Here is a 26747-nt window from a genome sequence, read left to right as displayed (position 1 = left end):
TACCTGTGGCGAGATAAGCTCTTCACCCAGGATCTCACCGCTGTGATAGAGGAATATTTCCAGATCAATTGTAACGGGAAGTAGGGGAGACAACACTCTGGGAGGTAGGGAAAGCCACTTGGAGGGGGTGCCCTAAAAAGGGAAAGAGCCAAGAAGAACGAGAGTAAAGGTGGCAGGAAGAGAAACTGGCCAGGGAAATTAAACTAGAGGAAAGACTACATTCCCATGCGATCTACCGGGACGAAGACCTGAGACCACTCAAACAAAGGGCTGAACTGAACGTGTGGGGAGTAGGGGACACAGTATGGAAATTCAAATTCCTAAAGCAAACATTTTATCAAGAGGGAGACAAGGCGGATAGGATGTTGGCCACCAGGTTGAGGGCTCAGAGGGCAGAGAGATGGATGTAACGAGTTTGGGGGTGCGGGGAGGACGACACTGGGCCACCTCCCCATGAGAGGTAGCGAACCACTTTGCCAAATACTACGAGGAGCTTTATAAAAGTGAAGGCTGCAGGGATAGAACAGAGGTACACAAATATATTACCGAGGCAGTGGTAACACAACTGATCCCAGCTGTGAGAGACTTCCTGGAGTCCCCATTCACCGCCAAAGAAATAAAAGCAGCGATAAGAAGGCTACCAACGGGAGGTCGCCAGGGGAAGACGGCTACACAATGGGATTTCATTAGAAGTTTGCAGGAACCTTACCCCCCACATGACCAGATTATTTAATCATATACGGGATTCAGGTTAAGCCCCACCCTCCTTCACAAAAGCACACATAGTAGTATTCCCCAAAAGTTGCAAAGACCCCACAAACTACAAATCATTGCGCCCAATATCCCTCTTGAATGCAGATGCAAAGGTCTATACCAGAGCCTTGGCCACCCGCATGGAGAGAATCCTGCCCTGCCCGATTCACCCGGACCAAGTGGGCTTAATGAAAGGTAGACTAGGAGCAGACGCCATGCGCAAATCCCTAGATATCGTGGACCATTTGAGGGGGTAGGGGGGAAACCAAGCCTTGCTCTGTCTAGACTGAGAGAAAGCTTTTGATGGGGTAGAATGGGAGTTCCTCCGGGCCACATTGGAGAGTTTTGGATTTGGGGAGCGGTTCATGACAGAGATTTGAGCGATATACAATGCCCCACCGCAAGGGTGGTAGTCAACCGGAAAACATCTAGGGAATTCAATCTCACAAGGGGAGCAGACAGGGCTGCCAGCTCTCTCCCCTCCTGTACGCCATCTCCATAGAACCCCTAGGGAACATGGTCGGGAAGGTTTCTGCCATAGAGGGAATCAAAGTGGGGAACTGTGAATATAAGCTGGGAATGTTTGCCAATGACATGCTCCTTTACTTTGCCAACCCGATTGCCTCCATACCGTGAGTCCTTCAGACCATAAGGGAATACGGCAGATGGGCTAGTTTGAAGGTCAACATGGAGAAATCCACAATTTTCCCTTTCAACAACCCGAGGGACACTGCAGAGGAGGACTTGCCCAGCCTAGGAATCCCAGTCGGCCTGAAAACACTTAAATACCAGGGAATTAACATCACAAGAGACACAAGGGACCTCAGAGCTAAGTGCCAAGCTCGACAGGTGCACGAAACCGATGATCTCTTGGTTAGGTCGCCTCAATGCAATCAAAATTACAACCCTCCCCAGAGTCCTCTATCACTACCAGATGCTGGCAATAGAGATCCCAGGGGACCACTTCACCAAACTGAAAGGCAAAATCAGCAAGTTCCTATAGCAAGGGAAGAAGCAAAGGATGGCATACAATACTGTGATTCGGGGCAAGGAGTAGGGGGGTGAGTAGGCCTTACCGGACTGTTACACATACTACAGTGCAGCCCACTTCAGGGCTCTAGTGCCACATCTCACAGGAGACAAAGACAATCAGTGGGTGGAAATGGAAAACGACCTACTGAGACCAGTGGCACTGGGGGAATGGCTCTGGGTGCCAGAATCGGCATACCCAAATAAGGCCATAAACCACAGAATTCCAGGCCCGCTCCTTAAATTGAAGTGGAACAAAGGCAAAATGAATGGACACGCATGGCCTTCTCCCATTAAACCACATCTGGGCTCTTTCGATTAGAAATGAAAAGACCTGCTCTGCTTCCAAGAATGGTATGAAGCAGGCCTGGAAAGAGTTGGTTGGATGATAAAAGCCAAATCATGCATCTCCCTCCAAGAACTAGAAGAAGGGCTAAAAATCAAACCCATAGCGGGCTTCTACTTCCTGCAACTGATGGGGGTCCTGACGTCCCCCAAATGGAAGGACAAACTGCAAAGAGACCTGTCTGCGCTGGAAAAGATATTGAGCAAGACCACCTCATGAAGGGGCCTCATCTCCCACATATACAAAACCCTTTTGAACAAAGAGACAAACGCAACCAAAGCCCTCAGGAAAAGGTGGGAAAAGGATTTGGGTGACCCAATCCACAAAGACCTTTGGAAAAGCCTCTGCAAGTACGCCCATAAGACGCACAGACTAAAACTTCTCCACAGTTGCCAATATGATGCCAAGCGCCTCTCCCAAGATGTTCTGAGGGTTGAGCCCACTGTGTAGGAGAGGATGTGGCGAGCAGGTGGACTACTGGCATGTGTGGTGGTCGTGTCCGAAAGCGCAAACATTCTGGAATGAGGTTCTGGCATGGTTTAAAAGCATAGAAGGAGTGGAGTGCAGCTGCAATCCCTGGCTAGTCCTATTTGGGCTGGAGGAATCGGAGGGCCGATGGTCGCGTCTCGCGCACATGCCACACTTCCTTCTACTACTACAACATTGCTTAAACGGACATGTGCAGAATTTATGTTATTTGTTTCAGTAATTGTCCAAGTTCACTCATTTGCGGAGTTCATGCAGGTAATGCTGTGGATTATACTTTTACTTAAGTGTCTTGTTAACCTCAAACATGCTTAATAATGAATTTTAAAAAAGCTTGCTTTTGCAGAAAACGTGTTAGCCTTTGTGTGTGGAGAAGGCCACTGTGGCTGATGACTTATTGCAGAGTCTGCGCTCCCAGGGAAATACTGAAAGAAGTATACAATGTTTGTTATTTTTTGAGGTCATAGTTTAGAGCTTGCAGGTTCTGCCAGCAAGTAATGAATGCATGACCCTTTTATAATTCAAAAAGCACGGTTTCAAATTTCCCCATACTACATTTTCTCTGGGAAAAAGGTTAGAGTGTCTCCGATATGCAACATATGTGTAGCAGTACTTCCGTGGTTCAAGGCTCGACAGTGACTTGGTGGTAAGCGCTTCTGGTGTAAACAGAGATGAGGCAACCAGGGCAGTTGAATTAAGTTCTGCTGGTCATGTCAAATGTTTCAATTAACTAACTGTGCTCTGGGAATTGGGGGGTGGATTATGATGTCACATGTTGTAATTGAGGGTGGTGTGGGATGGTTCGTGGACCCAATTATTGAACATAATGTATGCTTTTCTATCTGGGTTCAAAGAGCGAACACCAATCAGCTTTGTGTGGGGAGATTTGTCCATGTTGTACAATCACGAATGCTCATTATTTTGCATTGCAGAAAAGTTCTAGATTTAGGGGCGTTTCTTTGATGGCGCTTTTTCATCCATTTCTGTTCTGCAATCTATTTGAATATAGCTGTCCCAGCTGTGTCAGGGCCCTGAATAAAACTGCATTACTTCTGGTGTACACTTCTTTTTGACTTTTTTAGTTATTGTTTGAGAGTTTTGAGGCGACCACAGACACACTACTTTGTTTACACCCTGCAAATGTTCACATTTTAATATCTGCAGTCAGTCACACCGAATGCAGCAATGGGTGAGGTGGTGAACTGTTGTAAGTATCTATTTCCCTGGTGAATGTGGTTTGCAGTATTGCCATCTGCTCAAAATTAAGATTCAATCTCCATTAGTCTTATTACGTAGAAATATAATTATTGTTAGCCATTTAAGTGCAATGAAAGATAATTTGGATAGACAAACGCAAATTTTGTTATTCGCAAATTTTGTTATTGTATTAAACCCATTTTCTTCCTTTAATAGTCGACTTCATTGTTATCAACCCTATAAAGAACTATAGTTGTGACATGAACAGTTCATTTTCAAAATACTGGAAGCCAAGAACACCTTTAGATGTTGGACATAGAGGTGCAGGAAACTCTACTACAACGGCAAAGTAAGTCCATGTTTAAACATTGTTGTACTGTGCATGACTAAATGCTGAGCAGTAGTTATTTGCGATATGCAGTCTTATTTAATATAGTGATACATATAGAAGTTGAATTCTGTCTGTGTTGGTTCCAAAGTTTGTAATCTGATGGACTATCTACTAATGCTGTTAATGGACCTCTACTTTGTGCCGTGGGCCCTATTTGGTTATAGGAAGCAACACGTGGCACAAAGGGAAATGCCCATGCTCAGGAAACAAGAATTGCATGGTTTGTGTTTTTCCCTATTGCTGGTTAGTTGTCACAGGTCTGCTTTTCTGCAAAAATAAAATAAAACCCTGACTGCACTGCAATACCTTGTTGCATCATAGTTGAGAATTTTTCATTGTATAGGTCTATTAACATAATGGAAAACCTACCTCACAGCATTACTCTCCATTGAATGTTATGCTGGTTTTCTTAAAGAAAAACATAATATATAATCCATGTGTTATAGCAAAGTACTCCCTGCTCTTTAAAGCATCAGATGTGTGATAGTATGAAAGTACACAATATCACACCTGCTTTTGTGGATCATCTTCATGGCTCACAATAGTTGTGGGGATTTTTGTTTTTTGTTGGAAGGATTGCCTTCTATATACAGGCAGGTGATAAATCTGTATAGCAAACTGTGTGGTGAAAGAACCTTTGTAAGTCTTGCTAAAGATCTTTAATTCTCTTCCAGAGCTCTTGGAAGAAAGTCTTGGGGGGGTACTCTGGTGTCGGCTGCTCAAACTTTCAGAATCTGTATCCAATTGACCCATTGCATTTTGGTTCCTCCCCTGTGCATTATTATATTTGATTGGGTTTTGTAACACGCTGCCTTGTGAGAAAACCACTTGACAGTGCTGTGGGTTCTGTATCGGAGTGACAAACAGGAAGAGCACTCCAGGAATGTGAGTAAACTGATTTTGACTCGTGCAGGTGGCCTTGTTTGACTACCTCACGCCTAGAGTTTGTGGCATGTTTGTGGAACCTCACTTGCAATGGAGGGCCTTGTTTGTGCATTTGTGTGGTTCCTGGCTTGTAGGCTTGGGTGAGTTTTCTATTCACACATTCAGAGAGACTGGGCACTCCAAACTGAGATATTAATTACTACATCTGTTCTGGTTTTCCTTAATCTGGAAGTGATGAGATGCAGAGATGCAGTTTCATTGACTCTTGTGTTCCTTGAGGGAACGTAAGCAAGCAAGGCTGCCTTAAGGTAGTTTGGGGCCCAAGATGCAGACACATTTGTTCCCCATCCACTAAAAAAAAGAAATGAAGGCACCCAAGATTCTCCAGGCACCCCTATTTCCTCTCAATCAATAGCTTGAGATGCAGCTTGGGCAGAAATTAAAATGTGCATTGGTATGCTCTTGAAGCCACTTCGTTCTTCCTGGATTCTTAATAATAAATGGCAATTCAAGAGTAATATTAGCAGTTCCCGATAAGGGTACTTATAGACACATGACACACTTGAAGAATATCGGCCACAAGGAAGGTATACAGACTGTAATATCATTGTATGACACAGGTCAGTACACAGATCCTAGCATAGAAACAGAACTAGGATTAGCAGCCTCAGAAAAATGTGCAGGTATTCAAGATTGACTACAATAGATGAGAAGCAACAAGGAAGATACACATAGAAATATGTTACAGGCAAGGTGCACATATCCAAACATAAACTGAAATTAGAAGAGCTGAGCTCATGATTTTCAAGAGTTGTGGTCAAGAATGAGTAAAGAATTACAGCAGTTTTTAATGTGCAAAATCAGTGGTCACTATGTTCTATGAAGCAACACCATAGCCAGTTATGCAACGTGTGAGACTTTTTTGATGTGTACTGTAAGGGTGAAGAAGTAGACGCTGGACACAAAGGCGGCATGCTTGTTGGCACAAACTATTATTTAACAAAAATAAAGGAAGAACCCACCTGTCCTCATAATTAAGAGGTTTCCCTGCCTCAAACAAAACTAAGGATAGTGTCAGAATGTCTGTCCAGAACAAATAGTCCACTGTCCTGTGTCCCAAACCTATTTTTGCGCCTTACACTTCAAAAGAAAACTAATAAAGTAGGCTACACCCTGACTCTGAAAAAGGGTGTCTCCCTTCATCGGGATGATTCTTAAGCAGTTTGTGAATGATGGGAATATCCTTTTTCCCCTGGCCATTAGTGGGCTTCTCTGTATTGTTCCACACATATGGTGAGGAGGTCTCTCTTCCCCAGAGCTTCAGGTTTATTTGCTTATAGTTTCAAAAACAAGATGGGGACAGCTTTTCCCTTCCCCAAGCCTTTTGTAGGCTCTTTCAGTAGTATCAATATTGTCTAGATTTCTGACAAAGGATGTATCTTTCTTCCTCTGATCTTCTAGTAACTTGTGCTAAAGCATCACATTATAGATTTCTTTGTCTGGTCATATCTATCTTAACTTGTGCCCAAGGATCTCTTTCTCTTCCTCTGGTCTTCTCTTGACTTTGGTTAAAATGTACTCTTCATCTGTTGTTCTGTCCTTTGCCAAAGGGTACCTTTCTCCCCCTTGGTCTTCTCTTCTTATGTAGGTTGTAGAGCCCCCTTCTCAGCTTTGCAATGTCTTACTTAAGCTTGGTTCACTATCCTGCCAGGCATTATCTCGCATGTACAACTCAACTTCTCAGTATTCGATTCCCAGACCCCCTTCTCTGCTTTATAGTGTCTTTTAATCGGGACTGGTTCACTGGCCTGCTATGCCTCTCTTCGGGTCTCTGTGGGGTGTTCTCTAATCTAACATGTGCTTGGTGGTTCACCTACCGCGTTCTCCCTCGATTGTCTACCTGATAGATAGGACTGTTATGTATGAGGTAACTAGCAGAATAAAAAGGAGACAGAAAAGGTGGGGGTGCTTGGGTTATATCCAGGTTGTTTGGTGAGTGATGCCGGGCGGCAAGGTGGTTCACCTACCGCATTCTCCCTCGATAGTCTTCACCTCTCCCACAGAGGGTGTCTCCTTCCATGAGATCGTCCCAATGAGTACCACCTCCCCCAGGGAGACTATCTGGTAGCGACCTTACCTACCTGGCCCCATGGGCAGGGTCCACCTCAGAGGGAGAAGTGACGACCCGAAGGGACTCGTTACAGCACCCTGAGAGCTAAATCGCTATTGGGGGCTGACAATTTTAAAATGTTTTGCACAAGCAATTTTGACATTTTAGGCACAATGAGATTACATGAGTTTACCAGGAGCATACAATTTGATTAATTGGTGAAGCTGGGCTTTGAGCCCAGTCTGTAATTTTCACACTTGACCATGTTGTTTCCCAGTTCTTATTAAACATCAATGTGTGAATATTTATAAATGTTTGACTTTCATAAAATAACCTGTTTTGTAGCCCTGACTTTGAAAATGCTCATATCACATGATAAACCAACATGACCGTTTCTAAAATAAATTGCTTACAGAAACACGTTCTACAAAACAGCAATTCCATTGTAACTTTTTTCTCCTTCATCAAGGAAAGTGTGCAAGTACCACAAGACTAATTGGCACAATCTTAAAAAAATCTCGTCTACATACACCCAAAGAAAAGGTCACCTATGCATAGTCAGTGTTTGATAGTTGTGATTGTTATTCATGATGTGGAGAACTTCTTTTGAAAATGGTTACAAAGCACATTGTTTTTGTGCCAAACGAGCCGTCCTGAAAGTGAGCTCGCCAGATGGCTGTCGTTTGGTCTGATCTGTCTTGGACCCTTTCACTCAAATTCTTTCTTGAAAAAATGCATGTGAATGTGCTAAGCAATGCCACCAGAATGTGAGAACGTAAATCATTCCACAGAAGAAGGCACCATACTATACAGGGAGATGATGATTTGGTCAGGACCATAGTATCATTTGGCGGCAAAGCAAGAGTACGAGTCTCAACTCATACCGTACATAATTATATCTTTTGTCTAAGGCTTTATTCATGAGGAGTCAAACAGGGGTCATTGGGAGTTGCACATTTTTACATCTATCTTTCATAACTAGGTCTTTCTGCTACAGGCATATTTTGTAGCACAGTTATCAACAAAGTTTAATCTCAAATTTATCAACCTCGAAGAGAGGAAACGGCGAGTCTGCCTGGCTGGGTTTTGGTACTCGCATTTTGAACGCAGATTCCTGCAACGAGTGTCTATCACACTGAGCTAGCTTCTGAACCATAGTGGCACTCATTAATATGAATTGAATATGAATTTCAACTTTGGTCATTGCACATGGTCTATGTATTCCCTAAAGAAAGGTTGACCTGTATTTTAACCCCAGTGACTTCTGGCCTCTTGCCCCAAACAAAGGAACTCTCCTCTGGGTGAAGATAACGTGGGGATTTGTTTCAACATTCACCCTATGTGACCAATCTGAAGGGTCTAGCTTAATGAAATGTCCCTTAAGGGTTAAACGCAAACATTTTCTAATCTGTTTGTGAAACAAGTAAAAAAAAGTGTCTGATTTTATGTACTTCTTCCAAATCTTGAATCTTAATTATGCTATGCTTCTAGGCACTCCCTTCTTTGTGAATGGAAAGTATTTGTAAACCGTCTGAGTACATTTTTGAACTGCATATTTTTTAACTGAAACAAATAATTTTTATTTTCTCTCCTTGAATCAGCCATGGACTTTTTTGAAAGCATGAAAGAATATCAAATTGGTGCACAATTTTCCCATTCCACATTCCTGGAGCCAGAGAGTCCACGTTTGGGGCATGAGTGAAACCAATAGTTATCCCTGATTGGACAACTACTGGCTGTTTGAATGGTGCAGATCCTTACCATTGGTGGGCGTGGACTTGCTTCCAGGCTGCATTTGGGATAAGAACTCCTGCAACCATTTCTTCAGATCAGCGTTAGTTGTAGTGAATTGCTAATATACCTGCAGTTCAGTTTTTTAAAAAGTTAAAAAAAACGAGATTAATACAAAATAAAGTGTAATTATACAGCTACACTGCAGTGTGAGGTAACCTATTGGGAGAACATATACAGTGGGTGCAGCCGAAGGCCCTGGCTAATGGGCCCAAGCGGCCATGGCCGCTAAGTGGGTCGAAAATAAAAATATTGAGGGTAACGTGTACAGTGGACACTGCTGAAGGCTAGTGGCCTGGAAGTGTTATAAAATATACAGTCGGCACGGCCAAAGGTCATGCTCACTCGGCCCTAGCTAGTGGGCCCTTTCGGCCGTGGCCATCTAGTGGGTCCAAAAGAAACATATTGGGGCAACATGCACAGTAGACGCAGCCGAAGGCCATGGCTAGTGGCCTTTTTAAAAAACGATGGTATAACAAAACCTATGAAATGCACTGTTAAGTTGCACAAATTGAATGAAACAAAACCCTTGAAATTGAGCGGACATGGGAAGTCATGACCAGCTTAACTCTGCGAGTTCCCGTTGCAAATCCCATGAGCACATACATATTATTAAAGAAGGGATTCATGACATGCAAAGTGGCATTATGGCGGATATCAAAGGAAACGCGCCGGGTTAAGTTGATCATGACTCTGAATTTCAAGGGTTTTGTTGCATTAAATCTGTGCAATTTAACTGTACTTTAACTAAGAATTATTTGAGGCTTGTGGATCTACTTAGAATCACATGCTTTGCATAGGCCGAAGTCTAGTGGAAATTGCAGAGTATTTCACATGAGGTTTTCAAAGTTTGAAAAGGGACGTCGACAGGGCGTGACTGTAATACTATCCCTAGTGTGGCGTACCCATGATCACTCATGCATTGAGGTCCCTCTAATTTTTTTTCCACCTTTGCGGCAAGTTATTTCGTGGAGTCTGTAGCTGTGAGCTACTTTAAAAGCTAGAATCATCCAAACCTCTCTTTTCGTTTGCGTTCGATGCACTAATTTGACGGCTGATCCACGGAGTCTCGCGACGGCTGATTCCGGCTTCCGAAATGGACTTCTTATGTTTGTTAATCTGCTTAGAATCACATGCTGTGCATAGGTCCGACATCCAGTGGTCACTGCGGAGTATTGCATTTTGTTTTTCGTAGTCGAAAAAGGGACGTCGACAAGGCGTGTCTGTAACACTATCCCTATAGTGACGTGTGTTGTACCCACAATCCCTCACGCGTCGAGGTCCCTCAGATTGTTTTTTTCCGCCCAGTTACTGGTCGCCTTTACGCGGAGCTCCTCGAGAGACATTGCAGATTTCATCTCCTCGACCTTTGGTCGTTTTCCTATATTAATATAGAACATATCGATCCCCACCCTCGACGCTGTTGTGAAGCTGTCTCCGCCGAGCAAGATCTTCGACGGAGGGGACGAGCGGAGGAGATCCTTCGGCGTTGCCGAACACGTGGCCTGGCCTCGCAGGCCAAACACAGTAGGGAGAGTGGGGGTCGTGGGACATCTCTAATTCTTTTCTGAGAATGCCTTTCCTTTTCCCCTTCCTTTCCCTTGGGGTGGTTATCACGTTTTATTGCCTCGGCTATGGAGAGGACACCCTTTAGGTTTTGCCCGCTTTGCAAGGGCAAGTTTACTTGGAAGGACAAGCATTCACGGTGTAACCGCTGCTTGCCCCTCGATCACAAGGAGGAAGGTTGCACGGCTTGTCGGCTTCTTAAGCCGAAGACTCTAAAAGACCGTAGGGTCAAAAGGTGGGCGGCCTACGCTATGTCGAAGGGCGACGCTCCACCCACCGTCGCTACCTCCGACAGTGACGAGGAACGTGATACCACGACCTCCGCTACGGAAGTCGTAAACCCCTCTAGGGAGCGCACACGCGCTTCGTCGTCTGTCCCCGGCCCCGACGGGCTCGGCTCACGCCCTCCTTATGGGGATGAACACCCCGGCGACACTGACGCACACAAGACCACACATAAGCACACAACCCATGGCTCTTCTTTGCCAAGGGCAAAGAGAGCATCAGCGCCCAAGGAGACGCAGGTTTCACCGGCGGCCTCCTCGGACCGTTCGGGTTCGAAGCCCCTCTCGCAACCGCGACCAGCGACTGGGCTTTCGGCAAATAAGGGCGCCGCCCCCAAATCATCGGCCGGAGCGCATCAGCAGAAGGCGCATACCGCCGTAGAGCGTTCGACACCCATAACGTCGAAACCACAGCTCTCCGCTGACAAACGAGTCGCTGAGAGCTTGGCGAGGATCGTGGTAGCCGACGCCCACAAGCGTACGCCGAAAGACGCGTCGAGCGTTACGCAAAGGTCGAAAGACACGCCGAAAACACAGGGACAATCTCCTTCAGTCGAAGGGATTTCCAGCACACCTGAAGGCTTTTCGGAGGGCGACGGGACACTTTCCTCGACGTTATGGGAGAGGTCGAGCCGTTTTCAGCTACAAGACACCAATTTTCCCCCGCTAGACCGCTCAGGGGTCCCCCATGAAACCATGGAGAGGCTCCATCTATGCATGGAAAGAATGGAGAGGTTTATGAATGCCCAAAACCCTCCCACTCAAAAGAGAATAAGAGAAGGGCCTCAGGAGGACCCCAGAGCCAAAATTCCAAGATTAGGCAATCCCCACCAGGACACAGCCTCAGACTTCCACAGTGTGTATGACCTCACTGGGGAAGAACATTATTTTGAGGAAGAGGTAGAGGATGAGTTTATGGACGAGGACCAGGAGGAAGGTCTGGAAGGCAGCCCAGACTTGGTAGGGGAAGGCTTCGGAGAAAATCCAGAAGAAGGACCTTCTCACCCCTGGCAATCACCATCTATATATTTCGACACTGATGGCCCGAACCTAAATCCTCCTGACATCTCACCTGGTAGAAACACGTCTCCCATTGACGATCAACCCACATTTAATGCCCTGTTGCGTAAAGCAGCAGCACACTTCGAACTGGACACTGGGGAGCTCTCCCCAGAATTAGACTTTGTAGAAAGGGTAATTAAGGAGAAACCCCCAGTTAGTCAGGCAATTCCCCTCCTTGCTTCTGTGAGGAGAAGAATCATCCCTTCGCTGTCCACACCCGCACTAATCAGAGGGGTCAATCCTAGAATTGAAAAACTTTTCACTCCTTCACCCTCAGACCCGATGTACATCAGGGGACATTCCATTCCAGATTCCCTGGTAGTAACCAACACAAGAAAGAGGGCAGGGGTACCACTTTCCACCAGTGAGGCACCACCTGACAAGGAGGGCAAGCGGTTATATGCCCTTGCAAAAAGAGTTACATCCTCGGCCGCCTTTTCGGCAAGAATTGCCAACAACAATTCTTTGCTCGCTAGTTATGCGGACGCGCAGTGGGCCAAACTGCGCAAAGACGCCGAAGAAGCGCCGGAACCATTACGTACACGCCTGCTTTCAACTATTGCCGAAGGAACCCAGGTCAACCAGAGTGTTGTAAAGAGCTCTCTGGATGCGGCAGAAACTGCGGGACGTTCCCTAGTTCAGGGAATAGTCCTAAAATGACACGTATGGCTGCGCAACTCGGGGTTCAAACCGGAGACACAAGCGTCTTTAATAAACAAACCTGTTGAAGACTCTAACCTCTTCGGGAAAGCGGTGGATGAGGCTTTAGAGATGGCTAAAAAAGAGTTCGATACTATCAAAACTCTGGACCAAATCTCTAAGCCCTCTACCAGGCGCGGCTATGGCAACAAACGCTTTTTTCGTGGCCAACGCCAACAACAAAACCAGCAGCAACAGTACCCTGCCACCAATTTCCAGACCAATAGTGGCCAGTACAGCCAAAGGGGACAGCGCCGGGGCAAAGGAAGAGGGCGAGGGTCCACCCCCAGAGGTTCCCAAGCCCCTAACAACACCAAGTGACGCGAAGATTCGCGTCCCCTCCCATGCAACACCGGTCGGGGGCCGGATAACATCCTTTCTTCCAGCATGGGAGGGTCAGACCGCTGGGTACTTTCCACCGTAGCCCACGGATACTGCATCGAATTCAACAGTTCCCCAACATACAAACCCCCGAGGGGACGACGGATGTCGCCGGAACATCTTGCCATCCTTCTACAAGAAGTACAACAACTGCTGGAAAAAGGAGCCATAGAGGTCGTGCCGCTATCTCAGGTAACGGAAGGTATTTATTCAGTGTACTTCCTTGTACCCAAAAAGGATCTAACCAGGCGCCCTGTATTAGATCTGCGCCCAGCGAACAAGTTCATCAAACCCCAAAAGTTTCGTATGGTGACCTTACAGGAAGTGATCCCACTGCTTTCACAGGGAGATTACATGACAACATTGGACATGAAAGATGCATACTTTCATATTTTAATGTTGCTAGCGCACAGAAAATACCTCCGGTTCATGATAGAGGGCAAACACTACCAGTTCAGAGTGCTACCCTTCGGCATAGCATCAGCACCGAGGGTATTCACGAAGGTACTGGCAGTGGCAGCGGCCCACCTGCGCAGGTTGTCCATCCCAGTTTACCCTTACCTCGACGACTGGCTCATAACAGGGGATTCTTACGAAACCTGCTTCTCCAATACCCAAAAGACTGTAGACCTTTTGTTCCAGTTGGGCTTCTCCATCAACGAAAAGAAGTCCAGCCTAGACCCCAGCCAAATCAAACAATTCCTAGTGGCTCTAATTCAAACAAAGGACGGCCTTGTCTTCCCCTCCAAAGAGAGGGTCCAAAACATGTTGTTTCAGATCCCTCAATATGTGACCGGTCGAGAGGTGACGGTACGCAAAGCAATGCGCTTGCTAGGCATGATGGCGTCGTGTATTTATTTGGTACCTCACGCGCGCCTGCGCATGCGCCCAATGCAGGAGTGGCTCAACAGCCAGTGGTGTCAGGCCAGCGGACTATGGGACGACCTAGTAGTGGTCTCGCAGGCCTTAGTTCTCTCGCTACGGTGGTGGACAAAAGAAAACCTAGAAAAAGGGAAACCCTTTGCCACACCCGCGGCGGAAGCCACTCTAACCACAGACGCATCCCTCACAGGATGGGGGGCTCACCTATCCCATCAAACTGCTCACGGGGAGTGGACTCCAAACGTAGCATCCAAACACATCAATCTTCTGGAGCTACTAGCGGTGTTCAAGGCGCTAAAAGCCTTCAAGGAACACCTACAAGGCAGGTCAGTGATGGTCCTTACAGACAGCACCACAGCCATGTATTACATCAACAAACAGGGGGGAACCCACTCTCCAGGACTGTCCAAACTGGCCCAAAACATATGGAAGTGGGCTCTCAAACAGAATATGTTCCTTCTGTCACAACATGTACCAGGGGAACTCAATCTGCTGGCAGACAAACTCAGCAGAGATTTCCCCCTGCCCGAAGAGTACGAATGGCGACTGCACGAAGACATCGTCTTCGACGTCTTCACGCAATGGGGGTTCCCAGAAATAGACCTGTTCGCAACCCTGGAGAACTCACAATGCCAAAGTTACGCCTCCAGGTACCCCCAGAACCAATCCAAGGGGAACGGTCTGTCGATTCAATGGTCAGGGAGATTTGTTTACGCTTTTCCCCCCGACTCCCCTTCTCAACAGGGTAGTGCACACGATGCACCAGGAACAAGTAACCATGATACTGGTGGCCCCAATGTGGGCCCGACAGCCATGGTTCGCTCACTTGATGGAGATGTCTCTAGCTCCCCCAGTGAAACTCCCCTGCCCGTACAACATGCTGTCACAAGACAGGGGCAGGACTCTTCATCCATGCCCCCAGAACATGAACTTAGCAGCCTGGCTCCTGAGATCATAGAATTTGGACATCTACAGCTCCCGCAGAGATGCATGGACATCCTCAGGGAAGCCAGAAAACCTAACACTCGCCACTGCTATTCTAGCAAATGGAAGAGATTTGTCATTTGGTGCAGAGGAAAGAGCATCAACCCAATTGACTGCTCTCCCACACATATTATTCTATACCTGACCCACTTATTGGATTCAGGTCTGGTGTTCAATTCCATTATAGTCCACCTAGCGGCACTTTCTGCATACACCACTTCCCAACTCAAAGTGTCGTGGTGGAAGATCCCTGTTATAAAGGCCTTCATGGAGGGAGTAAAGAGAATACACCCCCCGATAGCTGACCCAGCTCCCGGATGGGACCTTAACGTGGTACTTACCAGACTCATGGGATCACCATTTGAACCCATGCACAAAGCATCTCTTAAAGACCTCACTCTTAAGACTGCTTTTCTAATAGCTATCACCTCCATCAGGAGAGTAAGTGAACTACAGGCTCTTTCTGTTCTAGACCCCTTTGTTACAGTTCACAAAGATAAAGTGGTTCTACGCACTCACCCAAGGTTTGCTCCAAAATTCATCTCAAAATTCCACGTAAACCAGTCTATAGAACTACCAGCGTTCTTTCAAAATCCTTCCAACTTGGGAGAGAGGACTCTGCACACACTAGATGTCCACAGAGCGGTCATGTTCTACATGGAAAGAACCAGACCACTGAGGAAGACTAATCAGTTCTTCGTCTCGGTGGCAGCAGGAAGAGAAGGGGATGCAGTTTCAAAGTCCACTATTTCTAGATGGATTGTTCAATGCATCACTCTCTGCTATACTCTTGCTAAGAGAGAACTGCCCTTTAGGCCAAGAGCACATTCTACTCGAGGCACGGGGGCGTCCATAGCATTCATTGCAAATGTTCCCCTTGAGTCCTACTGCAAAGCGGCTACCTGGAGTTCTGTGCACACCTTTACAAAACACTACTGTCTAGATGCACACTCTAGATCTGAGTCCCAGGTGGGACAGGCAGTATTAATCTTTTCTCTACTGTTCCTTCTCATAACCCACCGCCAACTCCGGGTACTGCTCGCTAGTCTATGCACAGCATGTGATTCTAAGCAGATTAACAAACATCAGAAGACAATGCATTACTTACCGTAAAAGCATTTCTGATGGTTGTATCTGCTTAGATTCACATGCGCCCACCCTTCCTCCCCACTTGGATGGAAGGAATATAGACATCTTTCTATATTTCTCTCTTTTCTGTACTCAGTCACGTCTAGAAGGCTCCCTCAGGGCAGAAAAATACAAACAGAGGGACCTTGACGCGTGAGGGATTGTGGGTACAACACACGTCACTATAGGGATAGTGTTACAGACACGCCTTGTCGACGTCCCTTTTTCGACTACGAAAAACAAAATGCAATACTCTGCAGTGACCACTGGATGTCGGACCTATGCACAGCATGTGAATCTAAGCAGATACAACCATCAGAAATGCTTTTACGGTAAGTAATGCATTGTCATCTGTTCCAACGACTGGCTTCGGCCTACATCTGCTTCGGCCTAACCAGTAGGGGAGAGTGGGGGGACTGATCCTTTATTTAGGGAATGCACACTCCCATTTCCTGCCCCTACTACCTTTTGTCTTGCTGCCTGTGTGTCCACCTTCCACTATGGAGCACACTCCCTTAAGTTTTGCCCCAAGTGCAACAGGAAATTCCTGTGGGTAGATAGTTTGTAACCACTGCCTTCCACGCGACCACCTCAAATCCCCTGGCGCTGCATGCAAGCTCTTTAGGCCCAAGACCCTAAAGGAGCGCAGAACCAAGCAGGCGGTATACGCCATGTCAGCGGAGTCTTGAGAGCACTGCTGCGATCTTGGAGTCGGACCACTAAGGTCGAGGCAGCCGAGACTCCGATTCAGAGCTCAAAGACACCGCCGTGGAACAGTCTAGTTCCTGCATGCCTGTACCCAGCCTCAAGAGGCAGTCGCAGTGCGCTGCTATGAGGAAGGCCTCTGGCGATGCCGGCATACATGCACACACTTCCTCTCATAAACACACTCCCCCACCCATCCCCAATCCTTCTGTCGACAGAGAGCCACGCGCTGTCAGTTGGCACCTCTCAGACCACCGACCTAACGCATACCGCGTCTGCTGTAGTTCGGCCTAGGCGCCTACCACAAGGTAATAATGCAGGCACTCTGGCGAAGGGTGTGTATGAACACTCCTTGACGGCTAAGGCGGAAATGCCGAAACAGCCATCGAAGGACAAAATACATTTTCACTCAGAAAAACAACATAAGGAGCCCTCTGCTCGTGGCAAATGGGCCTCTAGACACTATGAAGATGAATCCTCACATCTGGCATCCACCCTCTACAAAAAGGGCCCTAGGGAGAGCCCCAAGGACACACCCAGAGCTGATTTCCCAACAGAAGCACCTACTGTGGCCCCAAAGTCACCCCTGAGGCACCAACTTCCATCCTGTCTGCTACCACTTGGACCCAAACAGTATGAAGACACCATGGGGAAATTTCATTCTTTGTGGACTTTGAGCAAGCTGCTCACTCCTTCAAAGACTGCTGAGCAGCCTCTTATTCCTCCTACTGTGCCGGTGGTGCCCTCTCTTCCTACCCCAGCCCTGCCACCTGGGGAGCCCTTACAAGGATCTCTTTATGGGGACATGCAGTCACAAGCTGACCACAACATGTGGGTGGATGATCAAGGTGATTCCGGACAAGATGGTGATGACACCTGTTTACAGCACCAGGATGGCCCAGACCTCATCTTTGTCGACCCTGTTGAGTCCTCCATAGTTGCGGGCGGTCACACTTCTCCTATTGCAGACCAACCTCTTTACAATGACCTGCTGAAGATGGCTGCTCACCGTTTTGGCGTAAACACCGAAGAATCCAGCCCCGCAGGGTCTGACTTTGTTGAGGATATCCTCAATGAGAAAAAACGGTGGCAAAATCTTTCAGGCCCTCTCCTTCAGATCCCCTCTACATTAGGGGTCAGGTCAATCCCTTCTGAGGCACCTCCCAGCAAGGAGTGCAAGAGACTACGATTGGTAAACGTATCACAACCTCTGCTGCGTACCTCACTAGAATAGCAAACAATACCACCATGATTGCCAGCCACAGCAGCACCCAGTGGGACAAGTTTTCACAGCATCTGTGCTCAATACCTGAACTGGCTCACTCCCATATTCTTAAAAATCGCCACCAAAGGCAAACCGGTCTCCCAAAACATCCTGAAAAATGTCTTTGATTCTGCAGACACCTCAGGAAGGGTTATTGCAGAGAAGCCCTCCTAAAAAAGACATTCCTGTCTTATAGACTCAGGGTTTTTAAGCCAGAGACACAGGTGGGCTTTATTAACATGCCCATCGAGGAGGGTCTCCTCTTTGCCAAAGCTGTCAACGTCCAGCTGGAGACAGCAAAGAAGGAGCATGAAATCATCAAGACCCTTGGTCAAATTTCCAACAAGCCCTTCGTCCAGAGGGGGGCATTCAACACACAGCGAACATTTGGCCGGAAGGCTGAGGGAAACCACGGCAAGCTGGAGCAATCCTTGTATGTAACACTTGTGTATAGGTGCATTATAAATGTCATATCGTATCATAATCAGGTCTGGTGACTCCTTTAACAGTCCACATGTAAAAATGTCATATCGGTTCCATCAGTGTGGGTTTTGCCGTGGGAAAGGACAATGCAGAGCTGCAGCCTCTAGGGGTGCAGCAGCCCCTGCCTCCAAATGACATGCCAATCCACGTTCGCTCCCATCTGTCCCCAGTCGGTGGTCGAATAACGCTCTTTGCCCGGCAATGGGAGGTTATAAAGTCAGACTGCTAGGTTCTAGATACAGTGACCAACGGATACTCTGTGGTTCCTCGAAACACCTCACCACCATCCACCTTGTGTAGGACGAATGTCCTTCAAACACCTCAACATCCTCAAAGAGGAGATGGAAATGCTACTACAGAAAGGAGCTATCGAGCTGGTGCCCTTCATGGAACCCAAATCAAGGTATATATTCAATGTACTTCCTTGTTCCAAAGAAAGATCCAATGATGTGCCCAGTGCTGGACACGTGTCAAACCCCAGAAATTCAGGATGACCACGCTGCAGGAAGTCATCCCACTACTGAAAATAAGGGATTATGTGGCAACATTGGACATGAAAGATGCATACTTTCATATTTCATTGTTGCTAGCAAACAAAGAATACCTCTGATTCAAATTGAGAAACAAGCGCTACCAATTCAAAGTGCTACAGTGGCATTGCTACAGCCCCCAGGGTATTCACAAAGATCCTAGCAGTGGTGGCCACCCACTTGCAATGGCAGTCCATTCCAGTGAACCCTTACATAGACGGCTGGCTAATTAATGCGGACTCTCCCCCGATGTGCCTTCAAAACACGCAGCAAACAATCAGCTATTCCAATTGGGCTTCTCCTTAAACAAAAAGAAGGGCAGTCTAGTGCCCAGCCAAGTAAAGCAATTTCTGAGGGCACTAGTCAAAACAGACGTCGGACTAGTCTACCCCTCCGAGAGAGGGTCCAAAACATGCTGTTTCAAACACCTCAGTACGCAGCCGGACGTCAGGTGACTGTACAAAAGGCTTTGCGCCTGCTGGGAATGATGGCTTCCTGCATCTACCTAGTGCCTCAGGCCAGGCTGCACATGTGTCCAATGCAAGAGTGGCTGGTGAAACATTGGTCGCAAGCAAGCGGGTTGTGAGACTATCTAGTGGTGCTTTCGCAAACCTCTGGTTCAATCGCTACAGTGTTGGAACAGAAACAGCCTTTCCACACACCAGCGATCCAGGCCATTGTCACAACATAAACGTCTATAACTGGGTGAGATGCTCACTTCCTGCATGACACAGCTCACGGCCTGTAGACACAGGCGCTAACCAGTAGCTCATCAACCTTCTGGAACTACTAACGATTCTCAAAGCACTTCAAGGCTCCTCTAGTGCACAAAACAGTCCTAATCCTTACTGACAGTACCACAGCCATGTTTTATGTAAACATGCAAGGGGGAACACATTCTCCAGGGCTGTCCAAACTAGCCCAGAACATCTGGCTGTGGGCACTACATCACATGTTCCTGGTGGCTCAACATGTTCGAAATGGAACTCAATTATTATTGGTTATTTATAACACGCTTAATACCCAGATGTTTCTAAGCGCAGACCTGAGAATGGAACCTGTGTTGCTCCACGTCGTGCTTCCAAGGTGACCATGTTGCCCCTGAGCTATCCTTCCGAGCTCCCTGGCAGAAGTACTAAGCAGGAGTACAATGCTGCCCTCGGAGCATGAATGGCAACTAAACACAGACGTGCTAAACGTCTTCTCAAACTGGGAGTTCCCAGAAGCATTTGCAACCCTGGAAAACGCGCAGTGCCAAGATTAAACGTCCAGGTTTCCCAGGATCTAAAGGGAATGCACTACTGATGAACTGCTGAGGGAAATTTGCATGCTTCCCCCCCACGACACATCTTCTCAACAAACAGTCCACAAGCTACACCGGGAACAAGTAACACTGATCCTAATAGCTCCAATGTGGGCCCACCAGACCTGGTTCTCACACCTGTGTCCTCCCATGAAACTACCCTGCACGGACAACCTGTTGACCCAGAATCAGGGGGAACAGTGTTGCACCCATGCCCTCAGAAGCTGAACTTAGTAGCTTGGCTCCTGAGGTCATAGAATTTGGTCACCTAAACCTAGACCATAGGTGCATGGAAATACCAAGGAGGCACGCAAGCTATTTTAACAAATGGAAATTCTTTGTGTTATGGTGTAGAGCACGGTCTCTTAATCCAACAGACTGTTCACCATCCAACATAGTCAACTACCTACTCTACCTAATTGACTCAGGATTGGTCTTTACCTCACTCAAGGTACACCAGGCGGCCCTCTCCGACTAAACCACGTCCTAGAATACAATTTCGTGGTGGAAGGTGCCCGTAGTTGAAGCTTTCATGGAGGGTGTCAAAAAACTGTACCCTCCAATCTCTAATCCTACTCCAGGCTGGGACCGAAATGTCGTACTTACAAGTCTCATGGGGACCCCCTTTGAGCCTATGCACGAAGCCAGCCTTAAACATCTTGCATACAACCTTTCTAATGGCTGTTAGATCAATCGGAGAACTACAAGCTCTGTCAGTACAAAACCCCTTTCATACTAATACACAAGGACAAGGTGGTGCTACACACACATCCTCGCTTCTCTCTCAAATTCATATCTAAATTCCATTTTAATCAAACTAACGAGCTTCCTGTGTTTTTCCAGAACCGAACAAACTCAGCAGAGAGAAGTCTACATACACTGGATGTGCGCAGAGCCATCATGTTCTACCTTCAAAGGGCAAAATTGATCAGAAAATCAGTTTTTGGATCCATAGCCGCTGGAATTGAAGGGGACCCTATATCCAAAGCAGCAATTTGTAAATGTATTGTCAACTGCATACAACTATGTTACTCTCTTGCCAAGAAAACCTTGCCTTTTAAGTCCAGAGCACACTCAACTCGTGGTACTGGGGCAACTCTAGCCTTCATAGCAAATGTGCCTCTGCATGCTGGTTGCAAGGCTGCAACTTGGAGTTCAGTACACACCTTCACTCAACATAACTGTTTGGACACATTCTAAGGTTGATACACAGGTCGGACAAACCGTTTTGAAACATCTCTTTGCAGCGCTACCTTTGAACAACCCACTTCCTTCTCCTAGTACTGCTCACTAATCTATGCAAAGCATGTGATTCTAAGCAGATCTACAAGCTTCAGAAAGGATACAATACTCACAGTAATCGTATTTCTGACACTTGTATCTGCTTAGATGCACATGCGACCACCCTCCCTCCCCTCTTGGAGTCGAAGATGCCTAAAGAAAAAGCATAGATCTTTCACACCACATGGTCTCTGCCTACTCTCCACGCTTACAATTTACACTCCCTCTTGTCAGAAACAAATGATCTGAGGGACCTTGATGCGTTGGGGGTCATGGGTACAGGGTACGTCACACTAGGGATAGTATTAGTCGGGCCCTGTCGATGTCTCTTTTCTAACTTCGAAAACCTCATGTGTAATACTCCACACCTTCCACTAGATGTCGGCCTATGCAAAGCATGTGATTCTAAGCAGTTACAAGCGTCAGAAATAAGATTACGATGAGTAATGTATCCCATATTTAAGGAGCCCACTGACATTGGATGGCAGCCCCTTGATCTAAGCAGAGTTCTCTGCAATATAATAGCAGCATTTCTAAGGTGCTTTTTGGATGCCAGCATGCTGTACATGTGATGGTCCTCTTATTGAAACAAACAATGAGCATCTTATCTCAGAATATGTTTTTACATCTAGTTTTGTTTGCTTTGGAAAATGACTGTGTAGTTTTCCTAGTGGGGTGTAGACTGTGCCGCAGGAGAAGTAGTGCAATTATGGTACACAATATTTGCTGAAATTGAAGAATGTTACTGTTCGCTTATTTCTTTGGAAACTTCAGCTTTAAAATGCAGTGTGTGTGGACCCATATTTTACAAATGGTGGCAGCATTCCCTTACATCACTCTACAACCAACTGGAGAGGCATTGGCCTGATCAGTATGCTTGCTCAATCGATGTTGGCTGATTTTTAAATTTGAAAGTTTACCAATCACTGCAGCTGTTTGCCCGAGATCACAATGGTGAACTGCAATACATTCCTCTAACTGCTAGAGCTGATTGCTTGCCTCTGCATGGAACACATACTCTGAGAATAATCTGTTTGCCCATAATCACAAAACACTATACTTCCTTTCTGCTATAGGTAAATGATGTTCACCCGGTCTATTCTAGAAGGGTTATGCCTTTATTGTACACTTTCCTGTCAGATATCCATTTTTCTGGTGTTCTCTTAATTGAGTCTATTGAGAAATGTGTTCTAATCGTATGGTATTTTTATTTTGTGAATGAGAGTCACGCTTTGCCTCTGAGCCAACATTCTTCCAAAGAACTAGTTCTATTTCAAGTACAGTATTGACCATGTCTGCAGTCTCTGATTCATCCTCCTGTTTATGATGACCATACTGGCAAAGATTGTGGCTGCAGCTTCATGAAAGTGATTTACAGTGACCATATTTGCATAGATTGTGGCGGCATCTACATAGTGATGTGCAGTGGCAATGCCGGCCTATATCATAGGCATGGCTGTGTGAAAGTGTCCTACAATGACAATCCTTGAATATGCTGTGGACATAGACATCATGACATTTTTTTAAAATGCTCATATGTGCTCTTGGTGACATGGCATCTGTTTTTTTTTATGTACTACCCTAGAGAGCCAATTTTAAATTGAGGACTTTACCCCATTTTTCTATTTAAAAAAAAAAATACATTTTCTGTAAAATGCACCTTTTCAACACATTATTTTAAGAACGTTCTCAGGGGTGAACCCCATGGATTCCCCTACCTCACTCTTGGGGCTCCCTCACTTTGCTCAGTCGCTCATGTTTAATTTCAGATGCCTGTCCCTTGCCTTGACTCGTTTACAATGTCAGTTTTACTTTAGAAGCGACCTGTCCCCACCAGCACCAAAAACTGCCTCGGCCACTGGCATGAGCAATTGTGCATAATGTTACACTCCACGTATTGTGGTGGCTGGTACATTTTGGCACGGGGGGGGGCAGGAATCCTTGTTTCTAAGCTAAGTGAAAGATATACGGTTTGATAACTTACTTGGAACTTTCACCTGTTGCAGCATGCAGCACTCCCCGGCGGCAGTATAATCATTTGTCCATTCAGTCTGCATAATTACCTGTGCTTCAAGAAGTGGAAGGGGTGGGAAGACCCTCAGCAGGGCTCACAGGGGGCCCCTAAAATTGTGATTTGCGCCCCAGCCTCAAGAATGGTATGGGTCTGTCTGCTCTATTCTGGAAGATCTGTATCGGTTTAATTGGCTGCTTGGGTTTGCCTACGAGCAAGCCACTGCTGCAGTAATCCAGAGGCAGGAATATTAGTACTGACAGTAGTTCCTTTCTGAGATTCCTGGGAATGGTGGGACATTTTTGGGTCTGTGGAGCTGAACGTTTTCATTTTCGGAAATTATGCTGATTTCAGGGTAGAAAGATAGTGCTGAAACAATATGACCCGAAGTGTTTTTATTTTGCCTGGGTTCACAGGTGGGGGTCAAGGGCAGGTGGTCATAAAAGTGGCGTTTGTGAGGTCCTGCCCGAACATTAGGACTCAGTTTTGTCTAAGTTGAGAAGACTGTCACCAATTTGTGGTTCAGGGACATGCATGTGGAAATTAAATTGAGATGCGTGGAATCTGGACTCATTTTGATTCACGTTTATAGGTAATTGGCTTACCACTGGAATGGGGTAGAATCAGCGGGTGGTGAGTAGTTTTATGTAGGTCGGCATTGACCAGCCATGCTGTTAATGCCATGACACTCCCAGGTAGGAAGGGGGTAGGTGAGACATAGGAACTCACTTTCACCTGCTTTGTCTGCTTGAAATGATTTGAACTAATTAAGCATTCTCACTTGTGTTGCATTTAATGTATCAGATTATTGTGGTTGACTGTGTCATAGGCTGCTGACGGGTGGAACAGTATAAGGTCAATAGAGTGGTTTACATCCAGGGTTTGAAGATTTTTTTCCTGTCAATAAGGATGGCCTTAGTTACACGTCTTGGTCTGAATTGTGATTGGCAGTTTTGTAGTAGTAGTAGGAGGGGCACCCTCCTCAGCGTTTATGGATTTGAGATAGGAATGCTCTTTTGTAGAACATTTGCATCAGACGCTTGGTTTGTGGTATGTCTGTAGCTGGCCAGAATCGAGGCATCTCTTGCTGGCTTTTCCAAGATGGAAGTCATTTTGGCTTTCTTCATCAGCATGGAGACAATACCTGAACTTAGGCTTTGCACAGGTTGGTGATGGAAGGGCTCAAGAGGCCTAAACATTTTCACTCGCTACCAGCCATTGGCTAATGATAATTGAGCAAGAAATGGTTGGGTGTTTATCTGGAGAACTGAGCGGCGTGTGACCTACAGAGTAGTTTGAAACTACATTCTTACTCCAGGGTACAAGGTCTCGAGTGGCTTTCCAAATGTAGCTGAGCAGAAATGTTCTTGAGATTCTAATGTGCTAGTTTGGGTGGCTAGATCGATGACTGTCTCGGGCATGGGTTGTAATGTGTGGAGGATGGATGTGGCCCAACGTGCTTGCCTTGGTGAAAGGATGCAGTCTGTACATTTTTGTGAGGTTCTAAACCGCTCACAGGTCTTGTTGAAGGGCGTGTCTATCTAGGCTTGTTATACCTTTTTCTGTTCGGACAACAGTTGTTTATTAAAACTATTCATGATGTTTGCAGTCCTGTTAAAGATTCCTTTTTTTCAACTTCTCTTCCTTTGACATCAATGAAACCCCCAGCTATTTGCTGTAGCCTGAAGCCTGTATTGACCATAAGAGGTAATTCAAGTGTTTTTGCTTTACTTCCCTTGCTCAACTCACCTACTTTGGGGGCACTGTTCAGCCCAATATGATTACCAGTAAATTAGCCCCATGTCCCTACTAAAAGATTCATGTATTTTTTTACTATAGCATGCATCACCTTACAGTGAAGTGCTGCAGGCGTACTAAGAATCCCTTCTTTTTCTGTAGTAACATTTTTTTTGTTCGCTTTTTGATGTATCCTGGAGGTAGGGGATTAAGTTCTACCATTTGTTTTTCAGTGCCCTCACGTGCACATTTATTTTTCACTGCATAATGCAATTTGAAGTAAAATGGCTGTGCCATGTGGTTTTCACCCTGTTATTTGGTCATCTTGTTGTTTGGCCGTCTTTCTGGAGTCCCATATACGTAAATGCCATTTAAGGCATGCACTTTCGCTTCCATCTTGGATTCCCTAGTAAAGTGGAGATGTGTGTGACTTGGCTATATATGAAGGCAGTGTCCCGTCATTTGGGTGTCGCCAGGGGTCGCTGATGCGACCCCTGGGTCACAGTTTGCAACGCTTGGGTCGCAGTTTGCAACCCTTGGACTGCTTTGTGATCCCAATGATTTTAAAGAAAACAGAAAAAAATGTAAACTCCTGGTGTAGCGGGAGCGCCTGTAGCCCCGCGGTGCGGGGGCTTACTGCCACAACAGATCTGGGGGGGGGGGGTTCCCGGCCCAGTCCTCACCCATCACGGTGAAGGTTGGCCCTGGGACGCGCTCTGTAGGGGTCGGGTTGCAGCTCACCAGCTGACCGTGACATGTGGCACATGTCACATGCCACGTTCACCTCCAACCACTACTCCCTCGACTTCCTCGTAGCTCTCATACAGGAAAAACAGGAAGCTCTTGCAGCTTCCTGGAAAATGTTTGTGAGTAGCACAGAGGAGCAGAGTGTGGCCTGGACAGACAGATCGAAGCTGCAAGAAAAAAGAAAGAAGGCTTTTTAAAAAATGTGTATTTTGCTGCATGTGTGAAGTGCGTGTCAGATGTATGTATGTGAATGGTCGGGGAATGAGAAGTGATGTGTGTTTTTGAATGTTCTGGGTGGGGGCCTGTGTAGAGAAGGTAATGAGTGGATGTAAGTGAAGATGTGAGTGAGTGACTGGTGGCTGAATGAGTATGAAAGTGATGGTGTGTTTTGAATGTTCTGCGTGGGTGGGTGTGTGCCTGTGTAGAGAATGGAATGAGTGGATGTAAGAGAAGGTGTGAGTGAGTGACTGATGGGTGAATGAGTATTAATGGGGTAGTGGGTGTTTGAATGTTGTGGGCGAGTGCCTGAGTGGTGAATGCAATGCAATGTGAATGAATGTGAGAGGGGATGTTTGGGTGAGTGACCGGTGGGTGAATGTGGATCCATGCATGTCTGTGTAAGGCCCTGGGAAACTGGGGATAACTAGAGCATTTTTGACACATCCTTTGACTTTACATGTTTTACTGGTATTTCTGGGCAAAGCCAAGTTAA

General features: G+C 46.4%; 1 protein-coding gene across 2 annotated transcripts in view; it reads left to right on the top strand.

Moving 5' to 3' along the window:
* GPCPD1 (glycerophosphocholine phosphodiesterase 1) overlaps nt 1-26747 on the top strand; it is a 1217556-nt gene that overhangs the window by 451152 nt on the left and 739657 nt on the right. For both annotated transcript variants that reach the window (XM_069608267.1, XM_069608268.1), the window contains one exon: nt 4028-4160. In XM_069608267.1, coding sequence (XP_069464368.1) covers nt 4028-4160 — 133 coding nt within the window. The remainder of the gene's footprint in view (nt 1-4027; nt 4161-26747) is intronic.

Source organism: Ambystoma mexicanum, chromosome 4q (genome assembly GCF_040938575.1).
Source record: "Ambystoma mexicanum isolate Mex_15411 chromosome 4q, UKY_AmexF1_1, whole genome shotgun sequence".
NCBI classification, from domain to species: Eukaryota; Metazoa; Chordata; class Amphibia; order Caudata; family Ambystomatidae; genus Ambystoma; species Ambystoma mexicanum.
The sequence above is the reverse complement of the archived record's forward strand: the minus strand, read 5'-3'. Positions and strand labels throughout refer to the sequence as shown.